This window comes from Micromys minutus, assembly GCF_963924665.1.
Source record: "Micromys minutus genome assembly, chromosome: 17".
NCBI classification, from domain to species: Eukaryota; Metazoa; Chordata; class Mammalia; order Rodentia; family Muridae; genus Micromys; species Micromys minutus.
The window spans coordinates 19527552-19555319 of NC_137952.1; the positions used below are offsets into that span (position 1 = coordinate 19527552).

At 34.9% G+C, this 27768-nt stretch overlaps 2 protein-coding genes across 2 annotated transcripts in view; both read right to left on the reverse strand.

Moving 5' to 3' along the window:
* Positions 1-17905, reverse strand: part of LOC308431910 (uncharacterized protein) — a gene marked incomplete at both ends in the record, with an annotated part of 176624 nt that extends 158719 nt beyond the window's left edge. The window contains 6 exons of the mRNA XM_080931510.1: positions 4701-4765; positions 6729-6866; positions 8373-8479; positions 16465-16638; positions 16821-16935; positions 17667-17905. Of these exons, the coding sequence (XP_080787636.1) occupies positions 4701-4765; positions 6729-6866; positions 8373-8479; positions 16465-16638; positions 16821-16935; positions 17667-17905 (838 nt within the window). The remainder of the gene's footprint in view (positions 1-4700; positions 4766-6728; positions 6867-8372; positions 8480-16464; positions 16639-16820; positions 16936-17666) is intronic.
* Positions 17906-19292: 1387 nt separating this feature from the next.
* Positions 19293-20240, reverse strand: LOC308431912 (olfactory receptor 4F6-like; the record flags this gene model as incomplete). Its single annotated transcript, XM_080931512.1, has 1 exon — positions 19293-20240. One exon carries the CDS (start codon positions 20238-20240, stop codon positions 19293-19295), a length of 948 nt encoding a protein of 315 aa, XP_080787638.1.
* Positions 20241-27768: the final 7528 nt, after the last annotated feature.

The following is a 27768-nucleotide window of genomic DNA, read 5'->3' on the forward strand; positions in this document are numbered from 1 at the left end:
GGACTTTGGAGAATTAAATAATCCTATTAAAAATGGGGTACAGAGCTAACTAAACAAAGTATTCTTAACAGTGGTATATTGAAAGGCTAAGAAGAGTCTAAAGAAATGTTCAACATACCTAGTCATCAGGAGATTGCAAATCAAAACAACCCTAAGATTCCATCTCACACGAGTCAGAATGGCTAAGATCAAAAATTCAGGTGATAGCAGATGATGGCAAGAATGTGGAGAAAGAGGAACACTCCTCCACTGTTTGTGGGATTGCAGCTGGTATGACCGCTCTGGAAATCAGTTTGGTGGTTCCTCAGTAAATTGGACATAGTACTACCTGAAGACCCAGCTATATTACTCTTGGGTATATACCCAAAATATGCTTCAACATATAACAAGGACACATGCTCCACCATGCTTATAGCAGCCTTATTTATAATAGCCAGAAGCTGGAAAGAATGCAGAGGAATAGATACAGAAATTGTGGTACACTTACACAATGGAGTACTACTCAGGTATTAGAAAAAATGAGTTCATAAAATTTCTAGGCAAATGGATGGAACTAGAAGCTATCATGCTGAGTGAGATAACCCAGTCACCAAAGAACATTCATGTTATGCACTTGCTGGTAAGCAGACACTAGCCCAAAAAGCTCACAACACTTGTGAAACAATTAACAGACCTTATGAAGCTTAAAACTAAGAAAGGCCAAATGTGGATGACTCAGTCCTTCTCAAAAGGGAGAACAAAGAACTAATAAAAGAAAATGAAGGAATAAATAAACCAGCAAGTATTGGAGAAAGATCATACCCCATATGCAGCCACCAAACCCACACATTATCGCTGATGCCAAGAATTGCTTATTGGCAGGAGCCTGATATGCATGCCTCCTCAAAGGCTCTGCCAGAACCATACTGATACAAAGGAGAATGTTTGTAGCTAAAATTCAGACTGAACAATAGCAGACTGCAATGAAGGAGTTAGAGAAAGGACTGAAGGAGCTGCTGAAAGGGTATGAAAACCCATGGGAAAAACAACATTATCAAGCATCAAAACACTCCACAGCTCCCAGGGACTAATACACCAAAAAAGGAGTACACGTGGAGAGACTCAGGGCATATGTAGCAGAGGATGATAGTAATGTCCAGCATTCATGTGGGAAGAGGTCTTTGGTCCCCTGAAGGCTCATTTTCCCAGTGCACTGTATTGCCAAGGCACTGAGGTGGGAGAAAGTGGTTGGGAGAGGGAGCACCTTCATGGAGGCAAGGAGAGGTACAGGGGAATGGGAGTGGGAGAAAGGGTGATATTATTTAAAACTTAGAAACAAAGAATATACAATAAAATAAGGGAAAAAACCATAGAATATCACTACTTTATAACTTCCCCTTATGACTTAAGGGTAGAAAGTATTTTTATTTTTATCTTCCAAGTTCAACTTTTCAAGAATCTCAGAGTAGACACAAAGGAAGATCAAAATGCTGACTCTTCCTCCTGATAATTCAATCTTCAAAAAATTTTACTTTAAATAATATATTTTCCTCCATAGAGTTACTTATTTTTTGTTATCAAATTTAAAAATATATATTCAATTTGTTAATATTCACATTATTAGGAAAATATTTTTTCAGTGACTATTACCTTTTTTCAATGAAATTAAAACAAGTAGATCACTACAGAATTCCAAAAGTAAATCCCTGAGAAATACATTTCTGTACAATCAAATCAAGTTTAAGAAGCAAAATTTTACCTCATAATCAAAATCGCATGCATTATCACTTGATTTAGGCAAGGTGGATCCAGAAATAGGATCATTGGTTTTCCTACAGAGCAAATCCATAATAAAAATTGGTAAGTGAACCTCTTAAAAACAAAGAAAACTGTGCATACCTAATTACAATTCACAATCATAATTGATATAAATAGAGATTGACTTATTTACAACATAAAAATTCAACTTTCAGTTTCATCTTTGCCTCTATCTCTTCCAATTTACAAAAGGATAAATATACCAACACACTTTATTCCATACTAATAGTGACACCAGAGATGTTAGCAACACCTTAGATGAACTGTACTTCACAAACTGCCTAAGCTGAATTCAGATTTCAGGTCCCCTTCTGTGGTTCACAACACATGTGCTACTTTAACCCAAAGAAAGCCTGATTCAAACATTTATGTCATATTGTTCTGCAATGTAAACAGTTACGGAAAATAAATTAATAACTCCCCTTCACCTGAAAATGGTAAAAGGAGTTCCTTGATACATCTTAAATGTTTTTTAGCATAAAACTATATGAATATATTTTTATCAGTACTTGATTTTTTTAGAGGTTTGATAGTGTACATTGAAATCTTTCTAGTTACAATAAACATACAGTAAATGTAAAATAAAATGTAACATGGAAATACTCAACGTTTTCTTGGTGTGTATAGATTAAACATAATGATTTTTAAATACCAAAAAATGCTGGAAGGCTATATTCGTAGCTCTTGAGTTATTAATGATTTAAGATCTAGGCATATGTCACTCTGAGAGGGTGCTATACACTTACTGTTTTATTATTTTTTTAAGAAGGACTGAGACTTCCACTTTTTGGCCTTTCTTTATTTTTTAGCTTCAAATGGTCTGTGAGTTGTATCTTAAATGTTGTAAAGTTAATCGTAATAAATAAAATAAATAAATATTCAAATATGTATGTGATCATTGGGAATGGCTTTCCCAACGGAACAGAACAGAAACCTTGTAATATAATTACATTCCTCACTTAAATTTGATGTATTGTATCTAAGTTTGTGGGCTTCATGGACTCCTGTCAGTCTATGGAGATGAGTTAGGAAGTACATGAGGAACTAAGGAACGCTGACAGTCAAATCATGGAGGCTCTATTTTGAATAACAATTATACAATTTGAAAAATAACAGTTATAATAGTAAATTAGACATTTATTATGGTGGTTATAAGAAATAACTGTCAAACATAAATATTGTGGGTATACTACAATTCTACTCTGTAGGACACTTTTTTAACTATACTTTCTATGATTAGGAAATACGAGTTTTATAATTACATGATTCTTACTTGTCTAATGAATTGTCTTCATATTTCTTGTATTCTATTTAAGGAAAAAGAAATGCATTTAAATATATAAATTGAAAATCTAAATAAAGCATTGTAAAAATATATGACTTTGACAATAGGCAAATGGATGGAACTAGAAAATATCATTTTGACCCAGACAGACACACATGCTATGTAGTCACTAATAAGTGGACATTAGTCGTGAAGAACAGGATGACCAAACAGAATGAAGGAAGGGAACTAGGTGGGAGAGAGAGTGAGGTGGGAAACAGGGTATGGGGATTGGGTGTGGGAAGAAGACCTGTGGGAGAGGGATGTGAGTGAGAAAGTAAGTGATGAATCTCTTTGAGTATCTGGAAACATAGAACAGGGAAGGTTCCAGGGAGTCTATGAGAGTGATCCTAGCTGAGACTCCTTCCAGGATGGTTTCTAGAGATTAAAGTGGCCACCTCCAGTGACTGGGGCGTGGTACTCTAGTGCTAGGAGGGGAACACCCACAAAACCTTCAACCCAGGGATAAAAAGAGCAAAGATTGAAGGAAAGGTCAATCAATGTCTGGCCTAACTTAAAATGCATCCCATGTGAGAGAGCCAATCACTAACACCATTAATGATCCTCTGCTATGATTGTAAGCAGGACCATAGCATGACCCTTTCATGAGAAACTTCACCTAGCAGCTGATCAAAGCATATGCAGAGATATAGTCAAATATTAAGCAGTGTTTAGAGCTTCTTGTCTAAAGTACACCTTAACACTGAGTGACTTGGAAGGGTCAAGAACACAACAAAACACCTACCAACCTGGGATTAAAGCAGTTCACAGAGACTGAACCACCAACCAAAGAGCACACTCAGATTAGACATAGGGACCCTGCACATTCACAGCTTAGTCTTCATGTGGTTTCCCCAACAACTAGAGTGGAGATTGTCCCTTACTCAGTTGCTTGCTATTGGATCCTCTTCCCAAAACTAGGCTACCTGGTTGGGCCTTAGTGAGAAAGGATGTGCTCAGGCCTTTTGAGACTGGATGTCCCAGGGTTGGGTGGTAACCAAGGGGGATTTTTTCCTAACATGAAGATAAGGGAGAGGAAGTAAAGGAAGGAATTTGTAAGGATGGGACTTGGAAGAAAGGAGGGCTGAGGTACCATGATCTAGATATAAAGGAAATAAAGAAATTAATAAATTTTAAAATGCATTTTATTAATTCTCATTGAAAAAAATGACATGAGGTTCTGAATTCAACCCCTATTTCCAAAAAGAGATTACTGATTTTAATAAAGAAAGCTGCTGAGTATATGCCACATGTTTCTAACCTCAACAACTAAGAAACAGAGCAGCTTGGATCAGAAGTTCAAAACCAACTTCAACTGCACAATAAAATGGCAGGCAGTACTGGATAGTCCTGGACACAGACAAAAATGTGTTTATTCAGTAAGGTCATTATGTCTCTTATCATACTAAGAGACAAATTTGGTGAACAGTAACAAAATCAGGACAACAGAATGTAAGTGCTATCACCTAAATTAAAATATTTAAAATATATAATGCAGTTTCAATTATATATGCTTAGAACACAAGTAATAAAAGTGTTGGCTTGCACTGGATGTGTGCTTACCTACAATAAGTCTTACCTTGTATGCCATCTTTATATTTTCTACGTAGCTTTACATCATAGTCCATGAGAATCTCTCGACTACTGACATGTGCAAAAAAAAAAAAAAAAAACCCAAAAGATTACTACTTTAAAATTACTACTTTAAAATTAATATAAAAACATTTTATACCAGGTTAAATTTTTGAGAATGTTAAAAGGCATTATCATAATAAACCCAATGTGTTTTCTCCTTCCACAGTCTTATATTCACATTTTACAACTGTCCAGAAACCATGAAATCCTTTTGTTTTACTGTTGCTGTGTTTAGTTGCACTCACAATGGTATATTATTATTGCAGGAAGTTTAAGGGAGTAGCTGCAGCGTATCCACCACCAAGAGAAGAAAAGAAAAAAAGAATGAAAATTCATGCTCCTTCTTTATTCTCTTTTTAAACAGTTCAGAACACCTGTCTTGGGAATGGTGCTGCTCAAAGCAGGCTGAGAATTTTACATATATTAAATTAAGACAATTCTCCACTGACCATCCTATAGGTCACTCTAATCTACAGGATCATTCACTCACATTTTCTTTCCAAGTGACTCTACCCTGTGTCACTAGATAATTAAGTACTACAAGCCCTAATTTTTTTCCATTAGATTATTTCTTATAACTTTATGGTTTATAAGTTATAAAAATGAGCTACTTAACTGCTTGAAAAATCAAAGCTTTTGATCACGTGATTTCTTTTCATTAGATGAATTGAGTGGGCTGTGCACTATTAAAGGAATCTAAATCATCAAAGGCTGTAAACGAAAGATTTGTAAAACCACACCTTGATTACCTCTAGCTCTCCGCTACCTCATCAAACTAAACCTGTAGATCCCTGTTGGAATGATTGATTGTCCTGTTTATCTCCAAATGCTTTGAATGGTAAAATTATATTTTATGTGTGGATTCCAATGGCAAGTGATGTGAACTAGTTCACTTAAATAGTCTGAAGCTGGCAACTGTCCAGGGAAAGAGGATATTGGGTCCCCTAGACCCTAGGAAAGAATGCTGCACAGTATGCAACGTGACCTGGTATTACAGTTCTAGTAATAATTAGTAAAGTCTCCTGATGTTTCCTGCAACATGATTTGAATATTTGTGACAGTTTAGAATGACCCCAAGTCATAGTTTCTGCTAGAAGAGATGAACAAATTCTTCAAAGTTAATGAAACATGAAGGTCTAGATTTCTGAATAAATAAGAAGGATCAAACTGGTAACAAGTGTGGCAGAAGCTAAGAAGTCTATCAACCAAAGCAAAGCACTGCCACCATGGAACTAATATCTCAGTTAAAGGATTGTAGTTGTTCAGTATAAGTGTGAATTTCCATAAAGCATTGGGGGATCTGATTCCACAAAGGCAACCTGGTTATCAATGCCAATCAATATTGTTCTCCAGGAGAGGAGCTAATATCAGCACTGCAGCAACAGCATTAGTAGAGACAAAAGAGGGACTAGAATGCCTTCACTATCTGTGTTTTGAAAGAGTGCTCTCTTCATGGGAGTTAACAAACCCAGAAACCATTATTTTAAGATTGTAAATATAATAAATGGGAAAGATGATTAGAGAAGGAAATACAATGTTCTAGTAAACTATACCTGAAGAATGAAACAGCTAATAAGAGTATCAAACATCTGACTACATAATATATAATATTAACATATACACATTTATACGTAATTTACTGCGATTATACTAGGTTGGATAACAGGACAAATATTAGATTCCATAATATTGAAGGTATGAAAAGTCCTACATGGAGAAACAGGTCAGTCCCAGAATTGGCCATCACAGAAAAGGTACTTGGTTCAATCTTCAGCATTTCCAAACCCAAGTAAAGAGATAAAGAAATCCTCCCTTGTTTCTATTTCTAACAGTATGTATTTTTTATATTGGATGATAACTGCTATTTAAATAAACCAAGAGTCAACAATGAAATACTGTGTGAGGGGAGATGAGGACTTGGTGATTAGGTTGAACTACAAGTTACTGCTTGCTAGCATTCTAAACCACTTACCATTTACTGGTGCCTTCTATAGCGTACCGTAATGCAGTCCATCCAAATACATCTTTGAAGAAAAAGTCAATGCCTTCATCCAATAGTAGATTGACCATATCTTTTGAGTCCCATCTTATGGCATATATGAGTGTGTTTCTGATTTAACACAGAAGTAGGTACTTTAATAAAACTGTTAACACTTGGGTATATTACAAATTTACTATCCTGCTTATCTGTTTGGAATTGGCCATTTTAAAACAAAAAAATACTGTGAGAAGAAGAGTTCATATTTATATATTGTGTCCAAAGACATAAAGGAAAAATAAACAGAAAGCCTTCTGTATTACAAATATTGTACACACTGTATATACTGTACAGGTTGTGTGCTGTATATGCTATATATATTGTATAAACCAGGTGTGCTATAAATAGTTTGTAAACTGTGTTTGCTGTATATATTGTCTATGATGTGTGCAGTGTATGCTATATATGCTGAATATACTGTATATATTGGGTAGGCTATAAAGCCTGTGTATTGTACACTGTATATGTTGCATGTTGTGTATGCAATATATGCTGAATATACAGTATATACTATATAGAGTGGGTGTGCTGTAAATTCTTTGTATACTGTGTATGTTGTGCATATTGTATATGCTGACTTAGTTATATTCTGTATATGCTGAATATACTGTATACAGCAGGTGTATTATAAATGTTGTATATGCTGTAAATGCTGTATATTTTGTGTGTGGTATAAGCTATATGTGCTTATATACTGTATATATTGTATGTTGTGTATGCTAAATATGATATATATATCATATATAGCTGGTGTACTTTAAATTCTGTATAGACTGTGTATTCTCGGCATGTTGTAGATACCGTATATACTTGATTTTTAGTCGGATTTTTGATAGCATATAAGCATTTAATACTCATTTTTCTAAATTAAAGACTTAAATGAAGAGGTCTCCATTTTCTCTATCACACCCATAGTAACTAAGTACCCAGCATTATAACCAATTTATGTGTGAATCTGCATTTACTACCCTATGATCTATCTTTCTTAAAATTTATTCTAGTGAAGATAATTTGCTTTCTTTCCCCATTACTCAGTAAATACAGAAACATAAATAGCAATTCGACATAAGGGAGGGTGGGCTTGAGCAGCATTCTATAATACAATGTTCAGCCACCAAAATAAAATCTGAGCTTCTTATTCCTCAAACGAAGGCAATTGAATGGTTTTATTGTCCTCTCCTTATACTGATTTTCAACTTATCTTTATGATTAATATAGCATTTTATAGGATGAATATATAAAAAATGACCAAGTCTTCTTGTGAATAAAAGATTCAAACTTTAAAAACTAGTAAAATAAAAATAAAAACCCATTGATAAGTTTTAAGATTGATTGCCTAACCAAACAAAATACCAAATAAAAGCATCAATAAATATAAGGGAGTATAAAGTTTTTATAAATGGTTTATGTTGTTCACTTCCACATTGCTTTTCTTAACTAACTGATAAGGCTGATGACTAATTGATAAATTATCATTGAATACCTATGTTGGTCTTCTTCCTATCAATTTTCTATTTCATGGTTGTATGATTATTGTTATTTCAATATGCATCTCATTTTTAAAAATTCAAATGATACCTTTTCATCTCATCAAATACGTGTATATTTGCCCCCTTCTTTACTAAAAACTTTGCCATCTCTATTTTGTTTTCCTTGAGAGCCAGTAAAAGTGGTGTAAAGCCAGCCTGCAGAAGAAAACAAAACAGCCTGAAATCAATAAACATTACAGTTTTGAACTGACTTGAATCTTAATGATGACAGGTTGTTTCCTGAGAGGTTCTACTAGCACCTGACCGATACAGATGCTATTCGACTGAGCATGAAGACCCCAATGGAAGAGTTAGAGAGAGGACTGAAGGACCAAGAGGCAATTGCAACCCCATAGGAAGAAAAACAATATCAACTAAATGGATCACCCAGAACTCCCAGTGACTAAACCACCAGCTAAAGAGAATACATGGAGTGACCTGTGGCTCCAGGTTCATATGTAGCAGAGGACAGATTTATCCGACATCACTGCAGGGGGTGAGGCTGGATGTGTCAGTGCAGGGTGGTGGTAGTGTGGTTAGGTGGGAATTGGTGAGTCGGTGGAGAAGCACACTCATAGAAGCAAAAGGGAGGGGGAGTTGGGGAATAGGATTGGAGGTTTATGGCGAGGTAACCTGAAAGAAGGATATCATTGGAAATATAAATGCATACAATAATTAATATGAAAATCACAGACAACTAAAGATGCCAGGCAGTGTGTTTGTTTTTTTCTAGAAATGACTCCCTAATGGATTGTCCAAATACAGTTCACCTTGGAAACCATATACATAAACACAACAAAATGGATTCAAGTTGTATGCACATTTTCATCCATACAAACAAAAACACACATATATAACAATATTGAGACAACAAATTTAAGAGGAGACTGCATGTGATGGACTGAATGGAGGAATGGCAAGTCACAATTCTATAATTCAGTTTTCATTACAAATTAAAAAAAAAAGTCTCGGTGAAAAGAAACCCTTGCTAGAATGAGAAAGCAACACCTTCCTTTTCAGTCCATGAAACTTGCCCTCTTTTTGAAATGCTGTTCATCTACTTACCTGTGACAGTAAAACTTTTTGCCACAGAACTATCTTGTGGCTCTAAGATTCCATTCTTTAACAGAAACTTGCTAAGCATGTATGTACATGAGGCTTAGGAGTGGGCTCAGTTCTTGGAGGAAACCAATGTTATTCATAACCATGATAAGTCCATGGCTCCTGTGATTTCATCTTACTTGTAAGTGTATTCTCCAATGGGTTTTTATAATTCAATATTTATAAATGAACAGAGAATGAGATCATATCTCTAGTATGTTTAACAAATAATAATGATAATTATTCCAAAAAATATACTCTAAATATTGGTCTAGAAAATTTCAAACACTTCTTTCTTTTTGCATTTCCTTAGAAAAAGTGGTTATAATATCTTAATACTATATCCTTGTTTTAAATTTATGACATTCATATTTTTACATTTTTATTAGATATTCTGTATTTACATTTGATATGTTATCCCTTTACCCCAACCCACTCCAATCTCCCCTCCCCCTCCATTTTTCTTCACAAAGGTGCACTCCTTCCTGATTCCCCTCTTCACCCCATTGCCTTGGCATTTCTCTACATTGGAAAAACATACCCTCTCTGGAACAAGAGCCTCTTCTCACACTGATAACAGACACTGCTATCTTCAGCTACATATACAACTGGATCAATAGGTCTCTTAAAGTGAGCACAAAGGTTGTTGCTTTACTCCAGGGGAGTTTTAGAGGGTTTGGTTGGTTGATAATGTTGTTATCTTCCCATGAGGTTGAAAACACCTTTCAGCTCCTTAGATCTTTTCTTTAGCAAACTTCTTGGTGTCCCTGAGTTCTGACAGATGGTCAGCTACAAGTGTGTTCTGTTGCATCTATATGACTCTAGCCTACTCCCTGAGGGGCATCTCTGTCTGGTTCCTGCTAGTAATTTTTGGGATCAGCTATAGTACTTCTATTTGGCGACTGCATATGTGGTACATCCCCATTTGAGGTGGCTTCTGAGTGATCTTTTCTTCAGTTCCTGTTCCTCTATTTGACCTTGCATTTTCTCCCATGAGAGTTTTGTTCCCTTTTCTAAGAAAGACTAAGGAGTCCCCATTTTGGTGTTCCTTCTTTTAGAGCTTCATAATATCTGTGAATTGTTTCTTGGGTATTGGGTATTCAGGGCTTTCTGGGGTTAGCATCTGCTGATTAGTGAGTGAATACCATGTGTGTTCTTTTGTGACTAGGTTACCTCACTCAGGATGATAGTTTCTAACTCAATCTATTTGCCTACAAATTTCATGAAATCATTGTTTCTAATAGCTGAATAGTACTCCATTGTGTAAATGTACCACACTTTCTGAATCCATTCATCTGTTGATGGACATCTGGGTTTTACGAAATTGTTATAAAAACTGCATGGTATTGGTACTGAGATAGGCAGGTAGATCAATGAAACAGAAGTGAAAACCCAGAAATGAATCCACACACCTATGGTCACTTGATCTTTGACAAAGGAGCTAAACTCATTCAATGGAGAAAGGACAGCCTGTTTAACAAATGGTACTGGTTCAACTTGCAATCAGTATGCACAAGAATACAAATCGATCCTTTCCTATCTCCTTGTACAAAGCTCAAATCCAAGTGAATCAAAGTTCTCTACATAAAACCAGGTACACTGACACTATTAGAAGAGAAAGTGGGGAAGAGCTTAGGACTCATAGGCACAGAAGGAAAATTCCTGAACAGAACAACAATGGCTTATGCTCTAAGATCAAGAATCAATAAATGGGACCTCATGAAATTGCAAAACATCTGTAAGGTTAAGGACACTGTTAAAAAGACATAATATGCAGTCACTGATAGTGGGATGATAACCCCAGAGGCTCGCACTCCCCCAGAAACAACTCACAGACTGTATGAAGTCCAAGAAATAAAGAAAAAAAAACAAAAAAAATCTTTACACAATAAGAAAACTTTGACTATTTCCATGATATATTTTGTTTTACATGTACTTTATGCTCATTGTAACTATTAAGTTTTCAATGCATACTATCAAACCTTTAAAAAAATCAAGTACTGATTAAAAATATATATTCATATAGTTTTATGTAAAAATTATCTTAAAATCAGAAAAAATGTACTGACAAAAATGTATTGTATAATTTTATGCAAAAATGCTTAAAATCTGTACATTTATCTTTGTTTTATAAAATAAAGTTGTAAAATAAAAAAAATCAGAAACTTGAAAATAAAGACAAAAAAACAGTCAATAGATTGGGCAAAGATCTTTACCAATTCTACATGTGATAGATGGCTAGTATCTAATATATACAGAGAACTCAGGAAGCTAGGCTAAAGAGAATCAAATAATCCTATTTAAAATGAGGTACAGAGCATAATAAAGAATTCTCAACTGTGGAATATTGAATGGTCGAGAAGCACCTAAAGAAATGTTCAACATCCCTAGACATCAGGGAAACACAAATTAAAAAACCCTGAAATACCACCTCAAAACAGTTAGAATCGTTAACCAACAGCCAACATCAAACTTAATGGCAAGAAACTTGAAGCAATCCCACTGAAATCAGGGACTCGACAAGGCTGCCCTCTCTCCCCCTACCTATTCAATATAGTACTGAAAGTCCTGGCTGTAGCAATTAGACAGCAAAAGGAGATCAAGGGGATACAAATCGGAAAGAAAGAGAAAAAATATCACTCTTTGCCGATGACATGATAGTGTACTTGAGTGACTCCAAAAATTCCACCAGAGAACTTCTACAGCTGATAAACAAGTTCAGCAAAGTGGCTGGATACAAAATTAACTCGAACAAATCAGTAGCCTTCCTATACTCAAAGGACAAACATGTGGAAAAAGAAATTAGGGAAAAGGTACCCTTCACAATCGTCACAAAAACTATGAAATACCTTGGTGTGACTCTAACTAAGCAAGTGAAGGACCTGTATAACAAGAACTTCAAACCTCTAAAGAAAGAAATTGAGGAGGATCTCAGAAAATGGAAAGATTTCCCATGCTAATGGATTGGAGAAATCAACATCTTAAAAATGGCCATCCTATCAAAAGCAATCTACAGATTCAATGCAATCCCCATCAAAATTCCAACTCAGTTTTTCATGGAATTGGAAAGATCGATGTGCAATTGATATTGAATAACATAAGACCTAGAATAGAGAAATCCATCCTCAATAACAAAAAAAAAAAAAAAAAAAACATCTGCTGGAATCACTATCCCTGACCTCAAGCTATATTACAAGGCAATTGTGTTGAAAACTGCATGGTACTGGTACAGAAATAGGCATGTGGATCAATGGAGTAGAATAGAAGATCCAGAAATGAGCCCTCATGTATATGGTCACCTGATTTTTGACAAAGGAGCCGCAAATATTCAATGGAAAAAGGACAGCCTATTCAACAAATGGTGCTGGTCCAACTGGCACTCAGCATGCAAAAGAATGAAAATAGAGCCTTTCTTATCTCCTTGTACAAAGCTCAAGTGTAAGTGGATCAAAGATCTCCACATTAAATCAGATACACTGAAACTATTAGATGAGAAAGTAGGGAAATCTTTAGAACACATAGGCACAGGAGAAAATTTCCTGAACAAAACACCAATGGCTCAAGCTCTAAGGTCAAAGATTAACAAATGGGACTTAATGAGATTGCAAAGTTTCTGTAAGGCTAAGGACATTGTCAAGAAAACAAAATGGCAACCAACAGAATGGGAAAAGATCTTTACCAACTCCACATCAGATAGAGGCCTAATATCCAAGGTATACAACAAATTCAAAAAGCTAGACACCAGAGAATCTAATAACCCTATTAAAAAATGGGGCACAGAGCTAAACAAAACGTTCTCAGTTGAGGAACACTGAATTGCCGAGAAACATCTAAGGAAGTGCTCAACATCCTTAGCCATCAGGGAAATGCAAATCAAAACAACCCTGAGATTCCACCTCACACCAGTCAGATTGGCCAAGATCCAAAACTCAGATGACAGCAGATGCTGGCGAAGCTGCAGAGAAAGAGGAACACTTCTCCACTGTTGGTGGGGTTGCAAACTAATACAACTACTCTGGAAATCAGTCTGGCGATACTTCAGAAAATTGGATATAGTACTACCTGAAGACCCAGCTATTCCACTTCTGGGCATATACCCCAGAGACACTTTAATACACAACAAAGATATATGCACCACAATGTTCATAGCAGCTCTATTTATAATAGCCAGAAGCTGGAAAGAACCCAGATGTCCTTCAGAAGATGAATGGATACAAAAATTGTGGTACATTTACACAATGGAATACTACTCAGCCACCAGAAACAATGACTTAACCAAATTCTTAAGAAAATGGCTGCATCTAGAGAATATCATCCTGAGTGAGATAACCCAGTCACAAAAGAACAGACATAATATGCAGTCACTGATATTGGGATGCTAACCCCAGAGGCTTGCACTCCTCCAGAAACAACTCACAGTCTGTATGAAGTCCAAGAAATAAAGAAAACAAAAAATATATATATATATATTTACAAAAACAAGAGGTCTTTGACTATTTCCATGTTGCATTTTGTTTTGCATGTACTTTATGCTCATTGTAACTATTGGGTTTTCAATGCATACTGTCAAGCCCTTGAAAAAATCAAGTACTGACTAAAAAATATATTCACATAGTTTTATGTAAAAATTATTTTAATATCTGAAAAAACAGTACTGACAAAAATGTATAATTTTAAGCAAAAGATGTTTAAAGTCTGTACATTTATCTTTGTTTTGTAAAATAAAGTTGTTGAAAAAAAAAAAAAAAAACCTTAATAGCAGCAGGTGCTGGCAGGGTTTAGGAGAAAGAGGAACACTTCTCCACAGTTGAAAGGGTTGTAAGCTGGTACAACCACTCTGGAAATCAGTCTTGTGGTTCTTCAGAAAATTGAACATTGTACTACCTGGAAATCCAGCTATTCTACTCCTGGGCATATACCCCTAAATGCTCCAACATATAACAAGGACATATGCCCCACCTTTTTCCTAGCAGCCTTATTTATAATAGCCAGAAGCTGGAAAGAAACCAAACACTTGTTAATTTGCATTTTACTTGCCTTCTCATGTGGTTTGGTTTTCAGTGTTCACAAATGCTAGATCATGATGCCTGGTCTATATGCATTATAGCAAGTCACAGGAGAGCACCTAACAGCTTCAACTGTGAAGGTTTATGATTAGCTACTCATTGATGTAGAAATTTTTTTTTGCAATATCCAATTGAGACTGCTGACCTTAATACTAATAATACATAGAGTTTTAAAAGTCCAGCGTCTAATTGTTATTTTCAAGATCATTTTAAAGTAGTAAACTATTATTATCTGAAAGCAAAGGGGATTATTTCATAAGCCAATGATTACCACATTATTATTTCATTTTCTTTCCAAACACACACACACACACAAACACACACACACACACACACACACATACACACACATACATGTATATGTATGTGGCGGCATATATATATATATATATATATATATATATACATATATATATATATGTATATATATATATATATATATATGCATATAACACACAATCACACACACCCATGTGTATGTGTGTGCGTGAGAGAGAGAGAGTGTGAGTGTGTGTGTGTGTGTGTGTGTGTATGTATATGTGTTTAAAGAAAATTCTTTACTCTTTTACTAAAGAATAAATTTTGGGTAAGACTATTAGAATCAAACTAGCCCTTCTAGAGTTTCTTATGATTTTAAGATCCAGAAATCACAAGTCTCATGTTTATTTAGGAACTCTTTCAGAATTTACAGGAAATAATTTTATAAACATCATTACTCATGACAAATCAGATTTGCTGAGTCAAAGTCTGCTTAGAAACCTCTACCTCTTATACAGATGCCTAAATTTCACCAGAGAGACACAAAATTCTAGAACTAGAGAGAAGCCTGCAATTTCAGTCTTATTTCTAAACCACATGTCTAATTACTTTTATCATTTGATCATATAACTGAAAAGAGAAAGGACGGTGTCCCTAAAATATTTCTCATATCCGCTGATGGGAATAGAAGAAGCAGCTAGGAGCACATCTCACTTCAATATACAAAACACATGAATTCTATCCACTTTCATCCAAGCTTCCTAAATTTGAGAGCAGAGGTTAGATTCTGACCAAAGTGGCAGTTGGTTCTTGGACAAAAATAAAAATTTGCCAGTAAATCCTTTGATATTTTCCCTGGTTTTCTGCACACAGAACACTTCCTCACTACCTCTTTCGTAGCTTCAGAGTTTTCTTCCAGTGGAGCTATGCAGAAATGCTTGAAACTCAAGAATGGCAACTTGCAAAACAGAAAGGAACATATCAGTACACACGTTCTCATCTTCAAGACATTCTGTGTCTTCTGATTTTTGTTCTATAGAGTTGTGGTATTCTTGGTTTTTCTTTTTTATAAAGTGGGTCATGAAGTTAGGTAGGTAAAAAGATGGGTGAGGAGGATCTAGGAGGAGGTGGGAAGGTTGGAAAGGCTATGATCAAAATAAATCTTACAAATTATTAGAATAATAAATTGAAAATAGTAATAATTCAATAATACTATTTATATGCCTTTCAAAGATAATTTTGCGATGGGCCTACATATTTCTGATCAGGATCTGGTTCTATCTCTTTGATTCAGTCTTAACACAGAGAAATATATTATGTAATATTATTTCTCAACAACAATAAGCTGTCTCACAGATTATTTTGTTTTGTTTGAATTTTAATACAGTTTATTTAGCAAGGGAAGTTCTGCTCTCTAAGTGTGGTACCTCACACAATTTAGGATCTAATTTTTGTGAAAAAGTAAGCATTAAAAAATTTTACCTTCATGCAAAACAGCAAATATACAAGTCTCAATTCAGAAATATTCAGTACTCCAATGCTTCTTTTAAAGCATCCCTTTTTGAAGTCATGTTGTTAAACAAACAATTAAGCATGTCAGAATATTTTTAGTCACAAATGTCTTAATTTTTACCTTGTGAAGTTAATTCTACCTCTATTTCATTTAACATATATACACATTTTCATTTTATTTGCAAACCGTGGGGTGAACGATACCTTGTTCTTTTGTTCCATGTTTGCACTGTATTTAAGCAAGCATTTTGCCAGTGTCTGGTTATCTTCACACACAGCATAGTGGAGAGAATTATTGCCATTTTTGTCCATAAGGTTTGGATCAGCACCATGCTTCAACAATGTACACACACATTCATATGCCCAGTTTTCAACAGCCTAGGAATATAGCAAGAAACAGGTGATTTGTTCAAAGAATTCAACATAAACATCACAGAGAATCCATGAAGTACCCACATGGTCATGGAGTAAGTTCCTTTTACAATTACTTAAATTGAGTCTATGTTAGGGTGTATCTGGAGAAGTATATATATATATATATATATATATATATATAGTACCTTCATCAGAGGTGTAATGGAGTTCCTGTCAACAGCATCAATATCACAGTTATTTCTCAATAGAACACTTACTACGTCCACCTGGCCATAGGCACAGGCAAAATGTAGAGCAGTCCTATTAAAAAAAAGTAATTTTTAATAAAATTTTAAAACACTGTCTAAAAGTTAATTACTCATGTAATCATAATATATATAAAGAGGCACAGAATTATTAAACATTGAATGTTAGGTGAATCTTCTACCTTCAGAACAAATATTTAATTCCCTTGTTTAAAAAAAAACAATTTGCTAGCTTACTATAATACTATTAGTATTACTATAATAGTGCCTGCTATACCAATACAAAGTATGTTTGTGATTAATAAAGCAAAAAATTTAAAAGATAGTAGTTATCCCATAGAATACCATAATGATGTACCAGTGGGAATCCTGCAAATTTATATTTCTACCTGGGCTTAACAGTTCAGTTTAATATTATCATTATTCCTTCTAGTTAGCAAACACGAGTTTAAGTACAAGATAATTTTTGACATCTTTAAGTAGGATTAATTTCAAGGATTCTAAAATGTACTTAGAGTGGATACATTTGCTTAGAGAGGACAAAGAAAGAATGTTTTAAGAATAGTATATTTTAAGTATAATGCAATATGAATGCTACATAGTAGGTGTTTATATTATTGCTGGTAGATAGATTGATTGAGAAATAGATGAAGAAGAGTTGTTAAGTTCATGATGTGTCAGGATAAATTTGTAGGTGGAACGGAAAGAGCTGGGCTAACTGACATGACAGAGCCTGTCCCACATCTTTCATGTAGGCCACTCCCAGTAGATCATAGGTTCTGTTACCTTTGCTTAAAGTCTCTGTCATATACACTGTGTTTCCCAAGACTTATCATTCTCTGTATTCTCTCTGTATCTCCCTCGCTTGCAGCCTGATGGATCTTTCTGAGAGGTTTGTATCTGGGTTCGTTTGGGACAGAAAGGCTTTTCATATCGCGTAAGAAGTCCAACATGTTCCTTCGTGGGACATCGCAGAAACCCATTGGTGTCTTTTCCTTAACTCCGTGGGCGAAGACCTTCTTCATGATTGAGGCCACTGGTCTCACCTGCCCCTCCCCTTTTCACCCTTTCAGGTTATTCCGGGGCTTATTCTTAGACTCACTAACACCCAAACTTAGTATCAGCTTAAAGCAACATAAGCGCATAAGGTCCCCCCCACCGAGGTTGTAGGGTGGGGGAAATAGCTTCCGACCCCCACAGATACAGTTGATAGAATCCAGGTTGCCAAGTGCCGTTAGGAAACATTGGTGTGCGCATGCACAAGCGCAAGGCTTGAGAACCGTTAAGGCCACTGGGATTTAAGGGCATTCCTCGTGCGTGTACAAGCCACTTCTGACCAACCCACTGCAGGAAAATAAATCTGTGTTCCATCAAATATCTATAGAGCTTGATGAAAATCAGAGTTATATCCTTTTAAAAAATAATTATTTATTCACTTTATAGCTCCGCATCAGCCCTTCCTCTCCTTTCATTACCCCTCATCCAAGTCCTCCTCTTATACCCTCTTCTGCGCTGACACTCTCCTAAAGAAATGTTCAATGTCCTGAGTTATTTCTTAAAACGCATTTCTCATCCTCATTGTAAAAATGCTCCTCCTCAGCCTCCACCTCCGACTGCCCTCCTGTTTTTTCTCCTATTGCTCTCCTTCCCTTTCTCCTCTACTCATACAAGGTTAATCTCCTTGTCCTCCTCTTCCATCATCACTACACCCTCTCGAACACCATTCTCCTTCCCCTGAGCTGCTAGGATTTTAAGCAGCACCCCTTGCCTCAGCCCCTATGTAAGTTCATCTCTTCAAATGCACTTCAGTACAACCTAGCATCAGCCTTTCATTATCCGACCTCTCTGACGCGGCAACATCTCCCACTCGAGGTTTCCCACAAGAATCTGGACTACATATGTCTCCTATTTGTTGACCCTCACCCACATCATGTTGTCCCATCACACACTCTCATTCGTCACAAACATAAACTGAAAAGTCAGTTGTGATACTGAACATTTTAATCTGAGTGTTCAAGAGACTGGCGCAGGGGAATTTGTGTTTGAAGCCACCTTTGATAAAACTTAATCCTCATCAAAGAACTGTCTGGAAAACAATGATAAATCTCTTCAGATGTGAAAATAATGGATGATATGTTACTTATGTTTCCACTAGTGCTTTTCAGATAGTCTAAAATATGGATTTCATAGCCAATAAATATATAATCAATAAATAATACATATAGAATATGTAAATAAGCAACCAATAAACATGTAATATTGTATAGCTAATAACCAACATATATGTAATCATACCATTATTAACGTGAAATAAATAATTCAAGTTGTAGGAATAAGAATAATACATCATGTCAGAATAGAGGTGGTTATTTAACATTTGGGTTAATAATACAGTATTCAGTTTGTGTATGCTTATGAGGAACTTAGCAGATGTTTCTTGTTCAGGAACTGAACACTCAGTCTTTTCATTGCCACTTTCATGTCTTTGTTCCTCAGTGTGTAGATGGCAGGATTCAGGATGGGTATAATCATGAAATCCAGAATGGCAAGAAATTTATCTACTGGCACAGTAGGAAATGGCCAAATGTACACAAAGATGCATGGTCCAAAGAACAAAACTACCACAGAGATGTGAGCAGAAAGTGTTGAGAGGGCCTTGGACAAACTGCCCAAGGACTGTTTCCATACAGTAAACAGTATGAAGATGTAGGAGATAATCAATAAGAAGAAGGTACTGAAAGAAATCAATCCACTGTCAGCAGTAACCAAGAACTCCATTTTGTAGGTATCTATACAGGCCAGTTTGATGAACCGAGGAAGATCACAATAAAAGCTATCTATCTCATTAGAAGCACAAAAAGGCAAATGGACTACAAAAGCTAATTGAGCCACTGAATGAATGAGACCAATAATCCAGGCACCGATCAAAAGCAAAAAGCACATCCGTGGATTCATGACGGTCAGGTAGTAGAGGGGTTTGCATATGGCTACATATCTGTCCCAGGCCATTGCTACCAGCAACACCATTTCACATCCCCCAAGGAGATGAAGGACAAACATTTGGAAGATACAGCCCTGGATTGAAATGATACTTTGACCTGAGTACAGGTCAGAAATCAACTTAGGAACTGTTGAGGTAGAAAAGCAAAAGTCAACGAATGAAAGATTAGCTAAAAGGAAGTACATGGGTGAATGTAAATGAGGGTCAAAGATCACTATAAACACAACTGAGAAATTTCCTAGAAATGTTGTTGTATATGATATTAAAGAGAATGCAAAGAGAAAATATTGAGTTGGTCTGTAGGTTGATAGTCCCAGGAATATAAATTCAGATACTTGAGAGTAATTTGCTTCCTTCATTGGATCTATCTTCAGTTATTCAGATCTTTCTACAATACCCAAAACAAAAAGAGTGAAGAGTTAGCATAAATAGTAAAAAAAAAAAAAAAAAAAAAAAGTCTAGCAGTGGTCATTTTATTTGTAAATTCATTAAAATAAATAATTTCATGTTAAAAAAGAAAAATGTAAAATAAATAACTGTTAAAAAACACACTTAAATTGCTTCCAAAATGTGGACTAACAAATAAATAAATCACTGTGATCATCCATATTTTGAAGAGTATACATCTATTCTGCTACAATCCATTCATTACGAGTTATATTATATTTCTAATATAATGTTATGTTCCTTAGTAAGACAGTGGCTCAGTTTCTGGCAGAAGTACAGGCAGATTGAATACCAGAAGAGTAAAAACTTTAAACACAAAGCCCTGACAACTGAGATGAAGAAAAAGCATAGAATGATTGTTTCAGTGGCAAGTCCCTACAATCTGCTAAACACTAGCATTTACCACAGAAGAGGAATTAGAATAAACAGGTTTGGAATGTCCTTGCAGTGACCTTGAGACAAGAAACTGCATTAAGTGTAAAGAAAGCACTTGTATTAAGATCTTTGCTGTTTCATCCTAAGAATAGCTCATACCCACCATGTAAATGGTAAATCTACAGCTGTATTATATTAAGAAACATAAACAGAGGGCAAAGATTATTGATTTTTCTTAGTCTTCAAATTGTTCATAATCTGATGAAGTTCTGTAAATGAGGACAAAAGCCAACAACACAGTTTCATTAACTGACAATCAAAATGTAACGTGATGGAACTTATTTAACAGGGACCCTTAAAAGGATACCAAAAATCTAGCTACAGGGAAACAAAGCTAATGCTATAAATAAGGTGAATAATGTATTTTAATGAAATTTTTATGAGACAGAAATACATTAAAAGCATGTATTTAGAGTTACATTTTTAAGATAAACAGGATAATTCTATCATGCTTAGCTAATAATCATATTTTATGTATCAGTTAATTTTTAAATTTAAATTGAAGGAACAAAACTAATCAAGGAATGAAGGTACAATCATGGAAGTAAATGACAGTGTATGTATTCCACCATAGGAGTTATAATTAGTCTGAATTTTTTTTTACTCATTCAATGTGAAGAATCAAAAACATGAACATTCAGAAGTACAAATTTGTATATTCTTTGTTTACAAAGGAAGGTTATAGAAAATTATCAAGATCAAAATTCAGGGCTGAGGAGATGTCTCAGTTGGTAAAGTTGTTGCTGTGCATGCTTGGGTACTGAATTTAATCCCAGGAACCTAGGTATAAGTCTGAGAGCATAGTGATTGAGTTTGTAATTAGAGTGGACAAACAGGCAGATCCTTTAGTTTTACTGGCTTGTCTCTCTAAGCGATTGAATGAACCTCAGACAACTGAGAGAGACCCTGTCTCTCTCACACATACTCAAAGTTAACCAAGGTCACTTTCGCATTTGAAGAACAAAAGCCATCATTCTCTGACTTCAAACATTCATACTTGTGCATAGGCATCCACACTTGTGTGCTCACACGTAAACAAACATACCCATTATATCCAGAAACACTAATAAACAATACTATTAGATTTTGTTTGGTTCTAAATGGCTGGGGAACTGAACAGTTTACTTTGGCTTTCTTTTATTTGTTAAAATATTCATTGTTACTAATACATTATGTCTTTATAGCTGTCATAGCTTATACTATTATGATTTGTAGAAAGAATAAAAATTCATGATGCAAATAGTAGGTTTAATTTTAAGGAAGAAGGTATGTGCTCATACTTCACAAAATATGCACTCAATGAATAGGAGCTTTTATTAACAATAAGGTTAATAAGCCTTATAGGTCCTTAGCAGGTTGCTAGATTTTTTTAGATTAACAATCAACATAATCAAGAAAAAATAACAACAAATATTTATAGAAAGAGATAGAGAAAAGGTAATAATACATAGATGAGTAGAAGGAAATTCAGTCTTATCAAGATTCCTGAACAAAAGATTTTTTTTTCATACTCAGATTATACATTGAAAACATTTACTAAAATGAGATAGCAAGTTGATTTATAGAAAACTATCACCAACACAAGTGTATTATGTATAAATAACATTTGTTCTACAATACATATTATTAATTTTGAATAGTACAAATCAATCTATTAGGAATCTAAGTGTTCATTTATGCAATAAAATAGTTTGAAGCATTGAGACTAAGTTAATTTACTTAATCTGGAATAATTTACATTTTAAAGATTGAAGAATTTAAAGTAAAATTTGCAATAGGAAAATTTTGAATGAAAAAATAATGTACAGGAATATACATTAGTATCACCATTCCAGAATCAGAAAATATAGACTTCCACATGGCTTTTACTTTCAGCATATTTATGTGTTATTCAGATGACTAAAAATGCCTTGTATGCTGTCAGGGTAAAAGGGGATTCTTTTAAAAAATAGTAGGATGAAGATAAACAGCCCTAAAAGTTCACATGGCATTGTCAGAATCATTCAAATAAACTGTAATAGTTATAATAAAGGCTGACAATAGGAAAACAATGCTTTTATTCATGAAATATCAGAATTTACTTAAAGCGAATCCTCAGAAAGAGATTTATCACTAATCTTAAACTCAAGTTTACAAGCTATATATATTATTAGTTTACACTGACATATAACCATCACTTTGTTAGCTGATACTAAGAACAAAGTAAATGAAAATCAAAGAAGAATGGGGATGGGACATGGAGCAGAAAGAAACAGGAGAAGATATAACTGAATGAGAGGGAACACTATAAACTCTAAAGGAGAAGTAGGTGAGAAGCAGGCCAGGAGAATATTTTCTGATGCTTTTTTTCCATTACAACTTTATTTTTTAAAAAAGGCAGAGGTACATGTACAGATTTTTTAAAAGCATTTTGGCATAAAACTATATGAATATATCTTTGTAAGTACTTGATTTTTTAAAGGTTTGATAGTATGCACTGAAGTCTTATGAGTTATCATAAGCATAAAGTACATGTAAAACAAGATGTAACATGAAAATGCTCAAAGTTTTTGTGGTGTGTAAAGATTAAACAATAATTTTTAAATACCAAAAATTGCCACAAGGATATCTTCTTAGCTCTTGAGTTATTAATGATTTAAGGTATAGGTGTATCCCACTCTGAAAGGGTGCTATATACACTTACTGGGTTTTTTCTAAGAAGGACTGAGGCTTCCACTTTTTGGCCTTTCTTTTTTTGAGTTTCATATGATCTGTGAGTTGTTTCTTGGTTGTTCAGAGCTTTCTGGGGAAAGTATCCAATTATCAGTGACTGCATATCATGTGTGTTCTTTTGTGACTGGGTTACCACACTCAGGATGATGTTCTCTAGACACTTCCATTTTCCTAGGAATTTTTTCCCACTCCCTGCTTAAATTCTCAAGTAAATTATCCCTGCAGACATTTTTAGTAAAGCAGAAAAGTTCTTGTAATCCTTCCTCTGCCTCTCTCCCCAGCTTCTCTTTGTTCTTCCATAACTGTAGCTATGTTTGTTTTATTGAAAAGAACATATTTCTTAATGTTTTTATTTAATTTGTTTCTTCAAACAGCAAATATTCTCTCCTATGTCTGTTCCTCAAGAATACCTTTCTACTGTATTCTGAATTAGATACTTTTCTCTATCCCTTGACACCAGAATTGCAAACATGTTGTATTAAAGTTCCATTGTATTATTTATAATGATTGTTCTTTTGAAACTTTATCAATTCCCTGACCTTCAAAAAAATCAGAGAGAGTGTCTTATTAGTAAATCACAGTTCATGGTAAGTAGAGTGTGCTTTCCCAACTATAAGCATAAGCCAGTATATAAGTACATAGATAACTGATAATACTTGTTTATTGATTATGAAGGTATGCTCTCCATCATCAACCTACTTAAAACTCAGACAGAAGAATTATTAATTGCTACTCCAGAAACTCTTATCTACTTACGGTTGATCTGGAGAAAGTCACTTTAAGACAAGTTCCTAAGTCCTTAGCTAGGCTTTATGAAAATACAGTGTAGACCAGAAATCTCCAAGAAAAGCAAAGCAGAAATTAAACAGAAATCAGTGAAGATTTTGAGTTCTCTGTGGAAATAAAAGGTTATTAGCAAATGCTTTTAAATAAAAAGTATAACAATGAAAAATAAACTGTTATGTTGTAGTGACTAGAGACCTACACATTACTTGTAAAAAAAAAAATAATTACTGATTTTAGTAGGCTACTATCTTTAATTGTAGCCTTCTACTTACCTGACTTATGAGAATAAAGGTGACAGAAATTCCTATTTGCAATTTGTTTGCATCTCTTAATAGTGTTTCTTTCTTCAGCACTGTGTGGAGGTTTTTGTGACTTGTTAGGCTGGTGATATGAATCCCTATCCTTTATCATGGGAATTGGACTCAAAGGGTAAAATGCTGACAATTTGCTTAAGAAAACAAATGAAAAACAAAACAAAATTCATCTAGTAACGTATAACAGCAAAGTATCCAGGCATTTCAATTACTGACATTTCAATGTTTATTTAAATATTAAATATTGTTGACAAAGTTGGGATGGGTATTAAATAACAAAGCATTATGTAAAAATTTTATGTCTATTTATGTAACTGACTTTTCATGAAACTAAGGATTTCAGACAGTACCTTTATTTAGAGATTACCTTGAACAACCTTGGCTTTCACAAGTGAATGGCACTATATGTCAGAGCTCAGTTTTTGAAATCCATCGTGCTCTTTGTCATGTCTGTGTGGGAGTACATGCATGCGTGCATGTATGTGTGTGAGTTTGTGTGTGTGTGTGTGTGCCAATGTAATTAGCTTATATTCTAGCTTTATAGTAAACTTTAAAGTGGAAACTAGAGTTGCTTTATGTCTGTTCATTGTTTGGTTTCATTTAATGTTCAGATACATCTTTTATATTTGGAATTCCCATAGAGGTATAAAATTAGTTAAGGCCCATGGTGAGGTATTCAAGAGAAACAGAGTGATACAAAACTTTAAGAGGAATAGGAAACTAGATAAAATTGGGGAGAGATGTAAGAACACAGAGTAAAGGAGGGACTACATGGAGGGATAAATAAAACTAAAGCACTCTAGGTAAAGTCATTTAGAACCCTACTTGCTATGGTAGAAGCTTACATAAAAAAAGGGAGAAGGGAGAGGGAGAAACCAAGGCTGTGAGTTAAAGAGCAGTTACTTTGTGTTGGGGTATCAAAATCCTTACTAGACACTACAGGCTAGCTAATAAAATCATCAGTGCTAGGAATGGGTTTTGGAGCTTTTTGCCGTTGGTGTCATATAGGCACCCAAACACTACTAGCTATTGTCAAAGTTGTTAACTGCCATCCAGAAGTTTATTGTTGAAAATACCACATAATTGAACCATAAGACATGGGCAAAATATGCTGTTATAGACCTGGAAGCCTTCATCTCCTTGGAAACCCTTTATACAGATAGAAGGTGACATGTGTGCCACTAGAGAATAAAAGTGACACTCAAAGCTATCTTTGTAACAAAGGAAGTAATAGTGATGACTAGCATGGCAAGAAATGTCCACTGGACAGCAGTGGTATGTTTGTTCTTTTGTGACTGGGTTACCTCACTCAGGATGAGAGCTTCTACTTCCTTCTCTTTGCCTGAGAATTTCATGAACTCATTGTTTTAAATAGCTGAATAGTACTTTATTGTGTATATGTTCCAAAGTTTCTTTATCTATTCATCTGTTGAAGGACATCTGGGTAGTTTCCAGCTTCTAGCTATTATAAAATAGGCTTCTATGAACATGATGGAGCATGTGTTCTTCTTAAATATTGGAGCATCTTTTGGGTATATGCCTAGGAGTAGTATAGCTGAGTCCTTGGGTCTGAATTTCTGAGGAACTTCCAGAATAATGTCCAGAGTGGTTGTACCAGCTTACAACACCACCAACAGTGGAGGAGTATTCTTCTTTCTCCACATCCTTGCAAGCATATGCTTTCACCTGAGTTTTTGATCTTAGCCATTCAGACTGGTGTGAGGTGAATCTCAGGGTTGTTTTGATTTGCATTTTCCTGATGACTAGGGATGTTAGCATTTCTTTAGGTGCTTCTCAGCCATTCTATATTTCCTCAGTTGAGAATCCTTTGATTAGCTTTATACCTAAATTTTTAATAGAATTATTTGATTCTCTAGAGTCTAACTTGTGAGTTCATTGTATGTGCTGGATACTAGCCCTCTATCAGTTGTAGGATTGGTAAAGACTATTTCCTGATCTGCTGGCTGCTGTTTTGTCCTTGTGACAATATCCTTTGCCATACAGAAGCTTTGCAATTTCATGAGGTCCCATTTATTGATTCTTGATCATAAGCATAAGCCATTGGTATTCTGTTCAGGACTTTTATCCTCTGCCTATGTGTTCTAATCTCTTCCCGAGTTTCTGTTCTATTAGTTTCAATGTACCTGATCTTATGTGGAGGTCTTTGATCCACTTGAACTTGAGCTTTGTACAAGGAGAAAAGAAAGGTTCAATTTGCATTCTTCTGCATGCTGAATGCCAGTTGAACCAGAATCATTTGTTGAAGAGGTTTTTCTTTTTTTCCATTGAATATATTTAACTCCATGTCAAAGATCAAGTGAGCATAGGTGTGTGGGTTCATTTTTGGATCTTTGATTCTATTCCATTGATGTACCTGCATGTCTCTGTACCAATACCATGCAGTTTTGTTGTTGTTGTTGTTGTTTTGTTTTTGTTTTAATCACAATTGATCTGTAATACAGCTTCAAGTCAGGTATGGTGATTTTCCCAAAAGTTATTTATTGTTGAGAATGGTTTTTGCTATTCTGGATATTTTATTATTCGTAATGAATTTACAAATTGACATTTATAACTCTATGAAGAATTGAGTTGGAGTTTTGATGGAGATTGCATTGAATTTTTAGATTGCCTTAGGCAAGATGGCCATTTTTACTATGTTGTTCCTTCCAAATCTATGAGCATGGGAGATATTTTCACCTTCTGAAGACTTCTTCAATTTCCTTCCTCAGAGGCCTGAGTTCTTGTCACAGAGATCCACAGATCCTTCACTTACTTAGAGTCACACCAAGATATTGTGACTATTGTGAATGGTGTAAATTCTCTAATTTCTTTCTCAGCCTGTTTGTCCTTAAAGTAGAGGAATGCTACTGATTTGTTTGAGTTAATTTTATATCTACCCACATTGCTGAAGGTGTTTATCAGCTGTAAAACTTTCTCTGGTGGAAATTTTGGGGTCGCTTAATTATACTATCATATTATCTACAAATAGTGATGTTTTTATTTGCTCTTTCCCAGTTTCTATTCCTTTGACCTCTTATTGTTCTCTAGTTGCTCTGGCTAGGACTTTGACTACTGAATTAAATTGGTAGGGCTAGAGTGGGCAGTCTTGTCTAATTCCTTATTTTAGTGGGATTGTGTCAAGTTTCTTACCATTTAATTTGATGTTATATACTGGTTTGCTATATATTGCTTT